The sequence below is a fragment of the Cetorhinus maximus genome, chromosome 22 (genome assembly GCF_964194155.1).
Source record: "Cetorhinus maximus chromosome 22, sCetMax3.hap1.1, whole genome shotgun sequence".
NCBI lineage: Eukaryota > Metazoa > Chordata > Chondrichthyes > Lamniformes > Cetorhinidae > Cetorhinus > Cetorhinus maximus.
Genome location: NC_135900.1, coordinates 40387847 through 40404283, shown reverse-complemented (window position 1 = coordinate 40404283; position 16437 = coordinate 40387847). Strand labels below are relative to the sequence as shown.

The 16437-nt window shown below is 40.1% G+C and overlaps 1 protein-coding gene across 2 annotated transcripts in view; it reads left to right on the top strand.

Annotated features, from left to right (window-relative positions):
- The first annotated feature begins 247 nt into the window (after window positions 1-247).
- lrp6 (low density lipoprotein receptor-related protein 6) overlaps window positions 248-16437 on the top strand; it is a 184091-nt gene continuing 167901 nt past the window's right edge. For both annotated transcript variants that reach the window (XM_078568140.1, XM_078568139.1), the window contains exons 1-2: window positions 248-519; window positions 4313-4706. In XM_078568140.1, coding sequence (XP_078424266.1) covers window positions 411-519; window positions 4313-4706 — 503 coding nt within the window. In that variant the 5' untranslated portion in view covers window positions 248-410. The remainder of the gene's footprint in view (window positions 520-4312; window positions 4707-16437) is intronic.

The window sequence follows — 16437 nt, the reverse complement described above, 5'->3', positions numbered from 1 at the left end:
GCAGAGCACCGCTTTTTGCTGCAAAAGAAATCCCAGGAAGGCGAGCTCCAAACCCCCTGGTTAAGGAGATGTATTAGAAGCTGAATGGGAAAGAAAAGACACATGGATCATATTACATAGCCGGGAGAGGGGGGAAAAACACTGGAACGAAAAGGCTCTGTATTATAGCGAGCTTGCCATAAAGAAAATAGTACGCAGGGAGGGAAAGAGGAAAAGGGCAAAAAAAAGGAGGGTGCTGGTGGCGGAGGGAGAGGAGGCGTGTGCCTGCGCCGACGGTGAGCGGGGATAGAGAGAGAGAGAGAGAGTGAGGGAGGGAGCGAGCCAGCGAGCGCGCGCGGGGTGGCGGAACCATGGTTGGCGACAGATACTTTGTAGCGCTGCCCAGGGTAACATTGTAACTATGCGTTTCAATGTGTCGCCACGCTGAGCTTTCTTCGACTACCTTGAAGGACAAGCGGGGGAAAATGGGTACCGCGCTGAGGAATTTGCTGTTGTGCAGCGTTTGCTCTTTGATAAGGGGTGAGTAAAAGTTGAAAAGATTGGCTGGCCCTCTTTCGGCAAAAAGGAGGGTGAGAGTGGCCTTGCATGTTGCTGTGAGGGGCCCGCGAGAGGAGGAGAAGGAAGGAGGGAGGTGGGAGGTGGTGGGGGCGGCGGGTGATGGTGCTGGTTAATGTCTCTTTCCTTGCCCCAGGTTTGCATACATTATCATTTATGTTGGAAGTCAAATGGCTCAGTTACAAACTCAAATAAAATGTCGTTCAGCGCTTTCTGTTGTTATAGTCTCGTGTGTGTGTGTGTGTGAGAGAGAGAGAGTCGGCGGTGAGATGGAATGAAAGCATTCTCTCTGGCTGAGGAGTGCTGCCAGTTTGTGTTGGGGGAACTGCTTGGCAGAGCAACGCGGGGTGCTCAAAAGGGTGGAATGGATCTACTGGAACTTTTTTGCATCAAGAGCAGTGGGTTAAGCATCTGCTTGCCATATTGTGATTATTTACGAAGCAATAAAGAAACATGACCGATCGAAGTGCTCCGATCTCTCTGCTCGAAATACCAATTGATTAATAAGAGCGGTTTACTTTAATTTGTTTTGTAACAGGCGTTTTGTAAGGACAAATAAAAAAAAAAGTAACCCCAGGGCACGAAAATCGTTTGAAATATCTGATTAGTTTCAAAACTTTTCTTAATAAATGTCTCTTTAACGCCTTAGATTTTATTTGCAATTCAAAGTAGTCTGTGGTCAGAGAAATGTGAAGAACGTGGAGTTTTTTTTTCCAAATCAAATTTTCATCCACTCTCCTGGAGCTACAGAATCAAATTTAAGACAGTTGTTTGCTCACCTATGTTCGTTAAAGTAACGTGTATATTCATTCTAATCGAATGCAAATGCAACAGGTAGTACTGTAGAGCGCAGGTTTTAAGCGACTATGGACAAAAGTAAGAAACGGCTTCTTTCAGAAGATGACAAATAGTTTACTGGGTAATTTGAGTGGAGCCTTGTATCTGGTTACTTCATATACCACAGACAAATTACTTTATTAATAGTACAACTCCAAATTTCATATGCCCGCATTCCACATTTCAGCTCTGAGGATTCCTGACAGGTGGGTGCTGGTAAATTTGCAGTTGAATTGACAGATTGATCTAGCTGAAAAATGAAATAACTTACATTAACTTTAGTTTACTGAAAAGGAAATGGGTATTTTTGAGTTAAAATGTTTCCTACATTATTGAAAGAATATGGCTCTGGTCAGACCACATTTAGAATATTGTGAGCAATTTTGGGCCCCGTATCTCAGGAAGGATGTGCTGGCCCTGGAGAGGGTCCAGAGGAGGTTCACGAGAATGATCCCAGGAATGAAAGGCTTAACATATGAGGAACGTTTGAGGACTCTGGGTCTATACTCGATGGAGTTTAGAAGGATGAGGGGGGATCTGATTGAAACTTACAGAATACAGAAAGGCCTGGATAGAGTGGACGTGGGGAAGATGTTTCCATTAGTAGGAGAGACTAGGACCCGAGGGCACAGCCTCATAGTAAAGGGAAGACCTTTTAGAACAGAGATGAGGAGAAACTTCTTTAGCTAGAGTGGTGAATCTATGGAATTCATTGCCACAGAAGGCTGTGAAGGCCAGGTCATTGAGTGTATTTAAGACCGAGATAGATAGGTTCTTGATTGGTAAGGGGATCAAAGGTTACGGGGAGAAGGCAGGAGAATGGGGTTGAGAAACTTATCAGCCATGATTGTATGGCAGAGCAGACTCGATGGGCTGAATGGCCTAATTTCTGCTCCTATGTCTTATGCTCTTATGGAAAGATGAAAGGTTGATGAGGTTTAAAGTATTATATATAAACTTTGTCAAATTCAGAAACATGTTAAATGCAATACCTTAGGGGGAAATCCTAAGTTTTGAATTTGAAATACTGTACAAGTTTGTAACTAGTTTTGGTTGCAGACATATTCTGGCCTCAAATATATTGTTTTGTTTACGCTTATAAGTTATGTGAATTTGATTTAAATTGTTAATGCATTATGTCATTGATGGTCTCAAAATTGACTCTGTATAAATAAGTGTTTTGGGGAAAATGTGTAAAAATTAAAATGTGATTTAAAAAAAAATTATTATGCAGTTCTTTTATTTAAATTGAATGGAGAGCCTAGTGGAAGGACCTAGTTTTATTGCTTTTTATTTTGGATTCCAAGCATTCTGGGATGAAGATTTAAAATGTACAATATGTTTGACATTTCACAGATACAGCTTGCATATTACTTAAATTAATGGTGCACCATTGATTGGGGGGGAGGGAATGCTGTTGATGTTTACAGTCAGGGAAGCTATTCATGGAAAGTCTCAAACTGTTGACGTAACTTAATTTTTGATTGGCAGCTTGTAGTAAAGATACATGGCAGTCTGTGCTGGTGGGTTACACTGCAGCAATGTTTAATGACTTTTTTAGTTGAAGTTATCCAGTGCGAGCCTCTGTTGGTTGTGTTCTGTTTATATAGTGTGAAACTGTAACCTAAGTCACTTACTGTGGAATTGTATTGTTGCTTATTGTAGCCATAATCTATACTCTACTGTTGCACTAAAAATGCAGTACTTGCCTTCTTGAAATCAGTAAAGGCTGAAATTTGTATTTTTAGTAATGAATAAATTAAGAAATTTATGCCAGTTACTGCATTTCACATTGTTGGTTGCTTCCTGACAGCTATATAGTCTTCAAATGTGTTAGCTTGGTAACATTAGGTTAGAAATTATACTTTTATATGCACATTTGGTTAGAAATTGTACATTATAAAAATTTTCAAGAAATGTATTTTAGCCATTTTTGATAACGCATAAATCATCATAGTTATATCACATTCAGCTTTGTGTTAAAATTGAATTTTACATATTGCCTCTCATTGCTTCTTTTCAATTACACTGTAAACAATGTTTAACCTTGTTAGATGTTGTTTACAGTGTTGAAACATTGAAAGTAAGAAGACCATTTCAATTCAACTGGAGTCAATTGGGGAAAAAATAGGAGTATGAAGTACAGTTTAGATTAATAATTATGATTTAACATGGATAATTTGTATCTCATTATGTTGTATTAATCAAATATGGCCTTTATGTGCAGAAATAGAAGAAAGATCTTCATTAACTGCAATGTCAGGAACTTGTACACTGTTGCATGCATCTGATCCAACAATGATGAAAGGGACATAACTGAGGTTTGCATTTGGGTTTTTGTTTTTTTGCAAGCTGTTACAATCAGTTGTCCAAGAGCAATGACTTGTCATGTTAAAATGGCTAAAGACTCCAAAAAAATCACCGAAGTAGATGCATAGCCTGATTGTTGTCTTTCATTCCTGCATGCTTCTGAACAAAAGCCAAGGCCTCATGATATTTTATATTATTTGGAATATTATGTTTAGAACCACAAAGGTAAACAGATCAGACTGCTGCCTGAACAAACATTTTGAGAGAATTTGAAAATCTATAAGCACTCTTTATTTTGGCCAAAAATTTCAGGTTTTCACTTGACATACTATATATAGATGAGTGCTGACACCAATCACTAGACTCCATTTTGTGAGTTTTGCAAGACATAATTTACTATGCAAAAAGCATAGCAATGTCTTTTTTTTCCAGGTCATACACAAACAATGTGTATGTTAACTTTATATTTACTACAGAATGTGTGAGATTATAAAATGGATTAATTATTATTTGTTTCATAGTTATTGTGCAAGTAATATGCCCTCTTTTGTGTGAGTGACTAATGCTTTACTGATAGTTGTCAATAACTTTTGTTCCTTTATGAATATAGGTTCACCACTGTTGTTATTTGCAAATCGACGAGACTTGAGGTTGGTGGATGCTGCTGGTGGCAAGACTAATGCCACCGTTGTTGTTGCTGGTTTAGAAGATGCAGCTGCGGTGGATTTTATATTCTCAGAGGATCTTGTATACTGGACTGACGTGAGTGAAGAAGCGATCAAACTGATTTTTCTAAATCAGACAGGGAACACTCAGAACATAGTGATATCAGGCCTTGTATCACCTGATGGACTGGCTTGTGATTGGCTGGGGAAAAAGTTGTATTGGGCAGACTCGGAAACTAATCGGATTGAAGTTGCTAATTTAGATGGATCATTGCGGAAAGTATTATTTTGGCAAGACCTGGATCAGCCCAGGGCAATCGCATTGGACCCAGCAAGGGGGTGAGTGCAATGTATTTAATTAACATCCTGCCTGCAGAGTAATGATTTGGATTGAGATTTTCTTGAAGCAGTTTATGGAAAGAGACAGACAGCCTGTGTTGCTGTTTCTGGATTTCTACTTTTTTGTTTTAAATAAGTGAGTCTTACTCTTTTCCTAAAATATATACAAGATTGGCTTATACTCAAATTTAGCAGTAAGGTGGTAGTTTCATTAGATTGATGTAGGAACTTTGAGTATTTTTGTTTTCTGGAAAATTTGTGGTTCAAAAATAAAATTCATATTGTAATCTTTTTAACTCTTTAATGTAGATGGCAAAAGAAATGCACTTTAGAAAGAAGTTGGATCATATCTTGAAAAAAATCTCATGGATCCACATATAACATTTCTTGGATTCTGTCTAATATAAACTCTATTGTTCAATTTATTTGGAGCAAGTTTCTCCAACTTTTGGAAGCACTGGTCTTGTAAAGTTGCAGCAGTAGGAAACTGAACTTCGATTTTTGACAAGGCAGTAATAAAACTGTATTTATAATTTGGGTGTCAGGACTGCCCAATTTTGAGATAATTCAACTGGTTATTAAGAGATTTGCTGGAGTAATGCAGGATGACTTGCCTTCTCACCTGCCACGCCCCGCGCCCCGCCCCCCCCCCCCCCAAAAAAAAACATGCAGGCAGGAATCAGGTATTTGATGTGCAGAGAAATGCAACTTGTTGTATACATAGAAACATAAAACTAGGAGCAGGAGTAGGCCATTCGGCCCTTTGAGCCTGCTCCGTCATTCAGTATGGTCATGGCTGATCTCCTATCTCAGTGCCATATTCCCGCTTTCTCTCCATACCCCTTGATGCCCTTAATATCCAAAAAATTATCAATATCCTTCTTGAATATACTCAGTGACCCAGCCTCCACAGCCTTCTGTGGTAGAGAATTCCACAGGTTGACTACCCTCTGAGTGAAGAAATTTTTCCTAAATAGCCTGCCCTGTATCTTGAGACTGTGGCCCCTGGTTCTAGACTTCCCAGCCAGGGAAAACATTCTCCCTGCATCTAGTCTGTCTAGCCCTGTTAGAAATTTACATGTTTCAATCAAATCGCCTCTCATTCTTCTAAATTCTAGTGAATACAGGCCCAGTCGAAGCAATTTCTCCTTATATGACAGCCCTGACATCCCCAGTGAATCTTTGCTGCACTCCCTCTATGGCAAGTATATCCTTTCTTAGGTAGGGAGACCAAAACTGCAAGCAATACTCCAGGTGTGGTCTCACCAAGGCCCTGTATAACTGCAGTAAGGCATCCCTACTTCTGAACTCAAATCCTCTTGCAATGAAGGACAACATACCATTTGCCTTCCTAATTACTTGCTGCACTTGCCTGTTTACTTTCATTCACTGGTGTACAAGGACAAGACCCCTTTGTACATCCACATTTCCCAATATATCATCATTTAAATAATACTCTGTCTTTCTGTTTTTCACACCAAAGTGTATAACTTCATATTTATCCACGTTATACTGCATCTGCCATGTGTTTGCCCATGCACACAACTTGTCTAAATCACCCTGAAGCCTCCTTACATCCTCCTCACAACTCGCAACATTGCCCAGTTTTGTGTCATCAGCAAGCTTAGAAATATTGCATTTGGCTTCCTCATCCAAGTCGTTTGTGTATATCATGAATAGCTGGGGCCCATGCAGCACACCATTAGTCACCGCCTGCCATCTGGGAAAAATTCCCACACTCTGTTTCTGGACTGCCAACCAATTCTCAATCCACGCCAATATGTTACTCTCGATCCCATGTGCTTTAATTTTTGCCCACTAGCCTCTTATGTGTGACCTTATCAAAAGCCTTCTTGAAATCCAAATACACATCCACTGGCTCTTCCTATTCTATTCTACTTGTTACATCCTCAAAAAAACTCCAATGGATAAGTTACGCATGACTTCCCCTTCATAAACCCATGCTGACTTTGTCTAATCCTGTTAATGCTTTCCAAGTGTTCTGTTACCACGTCTTTTTAAAATGGACTCTAGCATTTTCCCCACTACTGACGTTAGGCTAACTGGTCTGTAATTCTTTTTTCTCTCCCTTTTTTAAATAGTGGGGTTACATTTGCCACCTTCCAATCTGTAGGAACTGCTCCAGAGTCTGTGGAATTTTGGAAGATGACCACCAATGCATCCAATATTTCTAAGGCAACTTCATTTAGTAGACTGGGATGTAGATTATCAGGCCCTGGGGATTGTTCAGCCTTTAACCCCATTAATTTCTCTAGCACCATTTTTTTACTAATACTGATTTTCTTCAATTCCTCCTTCTCACTAGACCCTTGGTTCCCTAACATTTCTGGAAAATTATTTGTGTCCTCTTTTGTGAAGACAGAACCAAAATATGTGTTCAATTCTTCTGTCATTTCTTTGTTCCCCGTTATAATTTCCCCAGTTTCTGATTGTAAGGGACCTACATTTGTCTTTGCTAATATTTTTCCCTTCACATATTTATAGAAGCTTTTACAGTCAGTTTTTATGTTCCCTCCAAGTTTACACTCATACTCCCTTTTCCCCTTCTTGATCAATCTTTTTGTCCACTTTTGCTGAATTCTAAACTGCTCCCAATCCTCAGGCTTGCTGCTTTTTCTGGCAATTTTGTATGTCTCCTCTTTGGATCTAATACTATCCCTAATTTCTTTTGTAATCCATGGTTGAGCCACCTTTCCTGTTCTGGCTTTGCGCCAGACAGGAATGAATAATTGTAATTCATGCATATGTTCCTTAAATATTAGCCATTGCCTATCCACCGTCAACCCTTTCAGTAAGGTTCCCCAATCCATCATTGTCAACTCGCATCCCATACCCTCGTAATTCCCTTTATTTAGACTCGGGACCCTAGTTTCGTATTCAACTTCTTCCCTCTCCATCCTAATGAACAATTCTATCATTTTATGGTTGCTCTTCCCTTAGGAAGGGATCTTGCACAACAAGATTGTTAATTAATCCTTTCTCATTGTACAATACCCAGTCTAGGATAGCCTGCTCTCTGTTTGGTCCTCAATATATTCGTTCAAAAAACCATCATGTGCACATGCCAGGAAATCCTCCTCCACAGTATTATTGCTAGTTTGGTTTGTCCAATCTATGTGTATACCAAATATATATCTATGTATATCTATAACAAATATGTTGTAGCACTGTGCCATGTGAGCAGTGTGTGTATAAGTAGAAGGGTCTTGAGACATTTTGTATCGAGATTGTATAAAGTTACAAGCCAGATGCCAATGCTGAGTGTTTACTAATGCCAAATAAATGGAGAGAACAATGTAGCATTATTAAGTCCCAGTATGAGTCTCCTATTACATTTTGTAGCTCAACTGAAATCTACTTTGGAGGTGGGACTGTACATTTTTAACTCCTGACTGATCAGAATGAGCTCTTAGCACTTGTGGAAATGGTTTTGCGGAATAATTTAATGTGGTTTAAAGGAGGCAAATGAAATACACGGTCATTTAAACTACATAAGAATTGGTTGATTTTTGTCCACGATGGTTAGGTGTTCTTTTAACCTGGGTTAAAGAAACCAGTTCAAAATGTACTGGCATTTATATCATTAATTGCAAAAATTGGTGAGTTGCTCCTGTTCACAGCATTTCTTTTTGTTGCAGTTGGTTGAAATAATTAGAACAGTTACTTGGCAGTGTTCCCCCTAAGCTGTGCGGCCACACAACAGTCCATCAAGGGCTGCACACTTAATTATTACAGCCACGCACATCCTGATGGTTAAATGAAGTTTACTTGCCACTCTAGTCCATGGGGAAAGAACTGGTAGACTCCCAATGACAGGAAATTATTGGAGGAGAGTCAAGCCTGACATGATTAATCAGGTGGAATTAAGGGCCAAAATTAACTCGTGTTGTTTTCGGGAGCCAAAGCTGTGTCAGCACTTGTCTTTCCTGCGACCCGCTCACTGCTTGTCGCCTACCTCCCTGACCTTCCCACTCTTAGCTCATCTCACCCCCTCACCTGCTTCCTCCCTCTTGCTGCCCCTTGCCTCTGAGTGAGGACTCGGTGGAGAGAGGCAGTAAGCAGGAGGGGAGATGAAGGTGGGGGAGAGGAGACGGGGTGGTGGGGGAGAGGAGACGGGGTGGTGGGGGAGAGGAGGCGGGGTGGTGGAGTTGGTGTCGGAGCGGGGATGTGGAAGGGAGGTGGGGAGGCGGAGAGTCAGGGAAGGAATGAGGGACCAAGAGCTGGAGGTGCTGTGGGGGAGAGGTGGCGAGCTGAAGGTGGGAAATGGTAAGCAGGAGTTAAGTTGGTAAGTTACTAAGAGTTGTTGAGAGGATTTTTGGGCCACTTAATACCACTGATCTAATCATTCTGCTGCAGTTGGTTTTGTAGAATTATTAGTTAGATTGATCCCAAAGACATTCAACACATTTGAAACATGACATTTCTAGGGAGTTTGTGAAAAGTTTTAGATTCCTAACCCAGATCTCTAATAAATAATGCAGATCTCATGGGGCATGATAAATGGTGCATTCTTTCAAATATTACCAATCACCAATTTATACATTGTGTGAGAGACAGTTTATTTTAAAAATAATGACCTGATTTATTACTTCACAATTCATAGGGTTTTTAATCCAAACAAACTGTAGGTGGAATAAATGCCATTATTTCCCAAAAAATTTCAAATTGAATTCAGTAATTCTTGTAATTTGTGTACTAGTATGTTACCATCCCAATGGCTAGGAGTGGTGTTCTTTCTTCCTTCCATGCCTATGGTATCTCTTCAAAAATAGTTATTTGTACTCTTTTTTTTGTTTTCCACTGGTGCCGCTCATCTGAGCATTACCTTGATTTTGGTTCACATAACAAAAATCATTTCATACTTGGATGGAAAAAAAATAGAGGGAACATTGTTACTTGGTGAACTTATCCTGAATTTATTTTTATTCTGGATATTTAAAAAAAACGTTGGCCATAAGATATATATCAATCACTGCTTTACAATTCACTTAATTAAGTTCAGTCCTATTTTAAGGAATACATGGGAAGTATGTGACAATGCTGCGACTCTTTGCTCACCTACTTCTAAACATCCTGCTATCCAAATCTAGAGGAAGTATATAGTATAATATGTGTGTGCATATAAATAAGAGATTTCTTAAGATCCCATTTTACATTTTCATGACCAATCTTTTCTCATTTTAAGTTGCTAGATCCATTTTAGGGGATGGATCCTCCTTGTTCTGAAATATGAAGCAATAGCACCTTCCAGCAATCTGAAACATCTAGATTTATGTTGCTGGCAGCTTCTGATCTCAACTTTCGTAGTGAGAATTTGATATTTCTGTAAACACTGACTCGCATTGCTTGCTGCATATGCTAATAGAAAGTAGTTCTTGGATCTGAAATAGAAGCAATAGCACCGACCAGGCTATTTCGCTTGGTAGCTCTGTTGTGGATATATGACTTTTATGTTGATCAAATCGTCGTTTCAGCCTCATTAGCGCTCTATGTAAGAAGAGTGTTTTCGTAATTTCCTGGCTGGAAGCTCCAAATGGTGAAGTTTTATTGACACTTTAGCAAAATGGAGATTCAAAAAATGCAAATAATCCAAATAAAAACTAACCACGATTTAACATTTTTAAAAATGCATAGATATCAAGAGTGTATAAATTTTTTCTTCACTGTTATAAAATCACACTTCTATGCGATAATGCATGATCCAAAATGCTCCTTAGATTTGCTTTGGCAAAATTATACTTAAGTCAAAACACTTTAATGTGCTAATATAATATCTGTGCAACACTCAAATTCATCCACCACCTGTAACCACTTGCATTTCACCCTGTTATATAACCCAAAATGCTCTCCTGAGGCATAATTTGAGTTAGGGAAGACAGAATCTTCAATTATACTGCTGAATGTCATTTTGAAATTCAAATGAACATGATATTAAAAACTTTATTTACCACCTATTACATTTGACTGAAAATCTAGTGATGGCATTGCTCCCATTGGTGGATCCATTCTAACAGCTTTACTGCATAAATCAGATGCTGCCATTTGTTGTTTGGCCTATATATATATATATATATATATATATATATATATAAAACAACTAAAGGGATATTGCTTCCTTAAAGGAAGTAGTGTGCCTTAATTCGATTGGTGGTGGAACCACTGATGCTGTGATTCAACCACCACAAATCTGATTAACCACAGAACTTTGTTAATGTTTTTAATTTTTTTCTCTCTAATTAGTACATTTAACTTTAGTGTCCTTTATGATTGTAATGTTCCACTTTGTCAGCTTGAGATCAGCTAATTTAGCACAAAAAAAAAATTGAGCTGGATGACTCAAAACTCAATCTCAGCCACACTAAGACACATTTGCAACCCTCTGTCCTCTCTGGCCTCCTCTGACTGCTTGTCTTCTAAGCAATACATTTAAAATTCTCACCCTTGTCTTCAAATCTCTCCACAGGCTAATTCACCGCCCCCTTTCAGGCCTTTCACTCACCCTATCATTGGTCATAGAACCAACAGTTGCTCATAAATTCCTCACTGAACCTCTCCACTCCTGTTTCTATTTTAAAAGCTTTCTCAAAGCCATTTTATCTCAACCAAGTTTTTGGGCACTTCTCTCTGACCTCCTGCTTGATCGCTATTTCTCTTATCTATCTCGCTATACCTGCCTGTATAAGTGCAAGTTGTTCCTGATCTGGATCTGTTTGGTTCAGCATGGATACATTGAGCTTCTAAACTGTTAAGACAAACATACATGCAAACCCCAACATAACTAAAGAAACAAATGGAAAAGCATTCTATTTACACAGCTGTTGAAACAGTTAACAACACGCTTACAAGCGTATGCGCGCGCACATTTGAGGTAAACATGCAGGACATTCGAATGTGTTCACCGATCACTGGAATCAGGTACACTCCCATTATTGTAGGTCAAAGAGGCATATGCTTTCCATTCCGCCAATGTTAATTTTAAGCTTTGTTCAGTTTCTCTCCTCTTTGTTCTACCTTCAAGGATTTTTTTAAAAGGTGAAAGATACAGTTTTATACTGTCCTTTTTACCCCTCTTGCCCTCGCCCACCTCCTGTTTTAGGAGAGTGATTTCTGTGCAATGCTTTCCCTTTGTTGTTTTTAATGCCAGGTGTTGGCCTTTGTTGGATAGGCTTGATGTAGAACACTTCAGTGTCCAGTGCACATAATAAATAGCTTGTGGTTTGTTCTGCTGCATTCAAATCCTTAATCCAGGACTACTATTGTATACCCATATTTTTGTGCTATAAAATACCATCAGCTTTCTTCCGTCTACAATCGCTGATCGAAGAAGAATCGCACATTTGCATTTGGCTGCATTTTTTCCTATCCTTAGGATGTGGGCTACATGGCAAGATTGCAATCATTGCTCAACCCTAGGTGCCCGAGATATCTGTGTAGGGTTAGGGACAAATGCAGGCCAGATCAAGTAGTGGTAGCAGATTCCTTGCCTGATGGACATTAATGAACCTGTTGAGTTTATGGATTTTTTTCTTATGTTAACCCACAAATTACCCAATTTTTAAAAACTCAATTTTCTCTTGCCACTTGCTACTGCAGTACCAAAACCACTAGGCTACCATCTCTTTTCCTGCAAATGAATCCTCAACTCCTGGTCAGTCCACTGTTCAAATTAGCTTTGGTGAGCCTTACGTTTCATTGTCGCACAGAATCTCTGTTTTAATATGCCAGCTGTTTTAATATGTCATCTGCCTGTATAAACCCTAAAATTCTCATTTGTCTTCTAAATGGTGGTTTATATTTGCTGGCTAAGGATTTGTGTAACTTCATAACTTTGCTTGCCTGCTTAATAGAGAAATGTACCATTTTGAATATATTTTCATTCTTTATTCTTGGTTGTATAATGCACATTTGGCTATTATTCTGCATCTGCCCATTCTCCTTGCCTGCTTATGTCCTTCTCTGGTCTCCTGCATTCTCCAGAGTTGTTTGCTCTTCCTCAGAGTTTGGCAACAAACTCTGATAGCCATTCCTTTGTGGAATTTCAGATTTTTTTGGAATAATTGTTATTTGATTCATCCGGTGATCTAAGTTTATAAAGCAAAGGTAGACAAGTTCACACGTTCAAATTCATCCTGTTTGTTGGCACAAGAATGAAACAAAGTCCCAGTAGCATTGATGCACTTGTCACCCATGCACCCTAATATTTAGTAACTTTCTTCTCTTCCCCTTTCCAAAGGCAGTAACTCTTACTGGACTACAATTCTACCAGTGTTGGTAAAGAAAGGAAGACGTGCATTTCCGTAGTACCTTTCACAATATCAAGACACCCTAAAGTACTTGGCAGCCAATCACATAAGTGTAATTACTATTGTAACACAGGAAATGTGGCAGCCAGTTTCTGCACAGCAAGATCCCACAAGCAACAATGTAATAATGATCAGATATTTTGTTTTAAGGTGTTGGTTGAAGGATTGATCAGGACACTGATGAGAACTCCTCTGTTCCTCTTCAGTATAGTGCCATGGCATCTTTTAGACCTACCTGAAGGTCAGACATTGCCTTGGTTTAATGTCTCACCTGAAAGATGGCACCCGACAGTGCAGTGTTCCTTTGGTACTACACTGGCATGTTAGCCTAGAATTTGTGCCCAAGTTCCTGAAATGAGACTTAACCTACAATCTTGTGACTCAGATTAGAGTGTGCACTGAACCTTGGCTGACACTCTGAAGAAGTCATATGGACTCGAAACATTTACTCTGTCTTTCTCGCTACAGATGCTGTCAGACCTGCTGAGTTTTTCCAGCATTTTTTGTTTTTGCTTCTTGACTGGCACTAGTTTTTCTACATACACTGCAATGCAACAAGGTAGTTCAAGTTGGTGCAGTGGGCACATCAACCTTTTTCTCCTTGAAGTACCAGTGTGCCTAATCATAGAGATTCTTTACAGGGCCATCTACCTGTTCACCAGTGCATGAGAGGGCAGTCCCAATTCAGCAGATGGATAATCTTGAAGACATGCTTAACAATATGCATGCTGGCCCTCTGGTATGTTGCTCAATTGGCCATGCTTCCTGTGTAAGTCTAAACAGTGTGTCAAGATCTTAGTTGCCAGTGCTTTGAACTCCAAACTCCCTATCTACTGACTCCATCCTTCAACCTGCCAACTGTCTGAAACTAAGTTAGACTGTTTGCAATGTTTCTGTCTTATTTGACCTCAAAATGAGTATCTAACCACATTTGTGTCATCACTAAGGCTGCCATTTTCCAACTCTGTAGCATCACCCGACTTTGCCCCACATCAGCTGTTGAAACCCTCATTTATGCTTTTGTTAACCTCTAGACTTGACTATTCTAACATGCTCTTTGCTGGTCTCCCACGTTCTACCCACCATAAACTTGAGATCATCCAAAACTCTGTACCTGTGTCCTAACTTGCAGCAGTCCAGTCCACGCATCCTGTGCTTACTGACCTATATTGGCTCCTGGTCAAGCAATGTCTTGGTTTAAAAATTCTCTTTCCTGCTTTGCCCTTCCCTATCTCTAATCTGCTCCAGCCCTACAACCTGCCGAGATATCTATGCTCATCTAATTCTGGCTCTTGACCCTATTTTAATTGTTCCGCAGTTGATGACCATACCTCCAATTACCTTTTCCCTAAGCTCTAGTATTCCCTCCCAACACCCTTCTACCTCTCTTGATCACTTTCCCCCTTTAAGACACTCCTTAAACCTACCTGTATGACCAAGTGTTTGGTCGTCAGACTTAATTTCTCCTTATGTGGCTCTGTCACATTTTGTTTTCTAATGTTCTTATGAAGTGCTTTGGGATGTTTAAAGGCACTATATAAATATGTTATTGGGAACCATATCAGAATTTGATTCTCTCCCAATGTCCACATGCATGTACTTTTTGGTGGAGCCAATGAATCTATAGCTATCAGGTGCAGGAACCACGGCTGATTCTTCCCCTTTCACCCCCATTCTTGCCTTGATCAAGAATTTTAAGCTAATGTTGCACTCGCAACCGGTGCCACAACCGTGATCAGAAATTTCAGTGGAGACTGAGAAATCAACATGGGTCTTTCTGTATATCTTAATTCTGTGTTGGGTGCCCCTTTACCCCACTGACCTGTCAAAGAGCTCATACAATTGTTTTATGATCCTAAGCAGAATTTGTTTAGTTACAATGTAGAGCAACGAGAGAGGTTAATTTTAGAGTATGGGACATATCATTAACCTTCGTCATAACTATACCAATGTGTCTAGTCATGTCAGTTTTTCATGAAGTTGGCTACCTATGATGGTGTTCACCAGTGCTTTGAGTGTGTATTCCCAACTCAACAGATGGAAAATGTAGTAGGCATGACACACAATACATTTGGTCACCATCTTACCATTGTTTCAGGGAGGTATTTGCTGTGGAGTTTGTCAGATATTCCACAAATGTTGCTGAACTGCTTTGCTACAAGTACTGTGAGTGTGGGGAAGGTACTTAAAAAAAATATTTCTCTTAGCAAGCCTCAATGATGCTGTATTTCAGTGGTTTGCATTCTAAACAGTTTAATCATGGAGAAGAAATAATATCTGGATTACAGTGGACACATTTTCATCCATTCTATTACCTGCTGACATTCTCTGGGCTTGTACTTGAACAATGATTATTTGGGTTCAGTCCTGGAGGGCAACCAAAACTTTTTTGAAGTACTGTATATCTTTAACATGAGTTACTGCTCTGAGGCCTGGAGGGTCAGAATCTTGGGCAGTGATGTTTGCCAACTACCAGTTGTTTTAGCTATAATTGTTTGAGGTTTTTTAGCTAAATGTCTAGAATTGTGAAAATAATTCACTTTAAGGTTCATTTCCTCTCACTGAGATTTCGAAGTAGAATAATTATTTTTGAACACTAGTTACTTTTCAACCATTTGCTCACTCCCCAGAATGCTGGATTTCGATTTCTGCACGATGGAATATTGCACAGTAGGGACACTCCATTGTGCAGTTTGATTTATGAGCTGAAAGCCTCACACCTGAGGCAAATGGGTCAGAGATAGTTCTGAAATCTGAAATGTTCAATTTTCTAATTGGGAGTCAATGACCCAATCTCCATGGTATCAGATGCAGTTATACAAATCAATGACACTTCCCTTCCCTTCCTTGACCTCTCTGTCTCAATTTCTGGTGATAGACTGTCCACCAATATTCATTACAAGCCTACTGACTCCCACAGCTACCTCGACTACAGCTCCTCACACCCCGCTTCCTGTAAGGACTCCATTCCATTCTCTGAGTTCCTTTGCCTCCGTCTGTTCTGATGATGCCATTTTCAAAACCAGTTCCTCTGACGTGTCTTCCTTCTTCCTTAACCGAGGTTTTCCACCCACGGTGGTTGACAGGGCCCTCAACCGTGTCCGGCCCATCTCCCGCGCATCCGCCCTCACACCTTCCTCTCCCTCCCAGAACCGTGACAGGGTTCCCCTTGTCCTCACTTATCACCCCACCAGCCTCCGCATTCAAAGGATCATCCTCCGCCATTTCCGCCAACTCTAGCATGATGCCACCACCAAACACATCTTCCCTTCACCCCCACCTCACCGGCGGCATTCCGCAGGGATCGTTCTCTCCGGGACACCCTGGTCCACTCCTCCATCACCCCCTACACCTCAACCCGGCACCTTCCCATGCAACCGCAGAAGGTGCAACACCTGCCCCTTTAC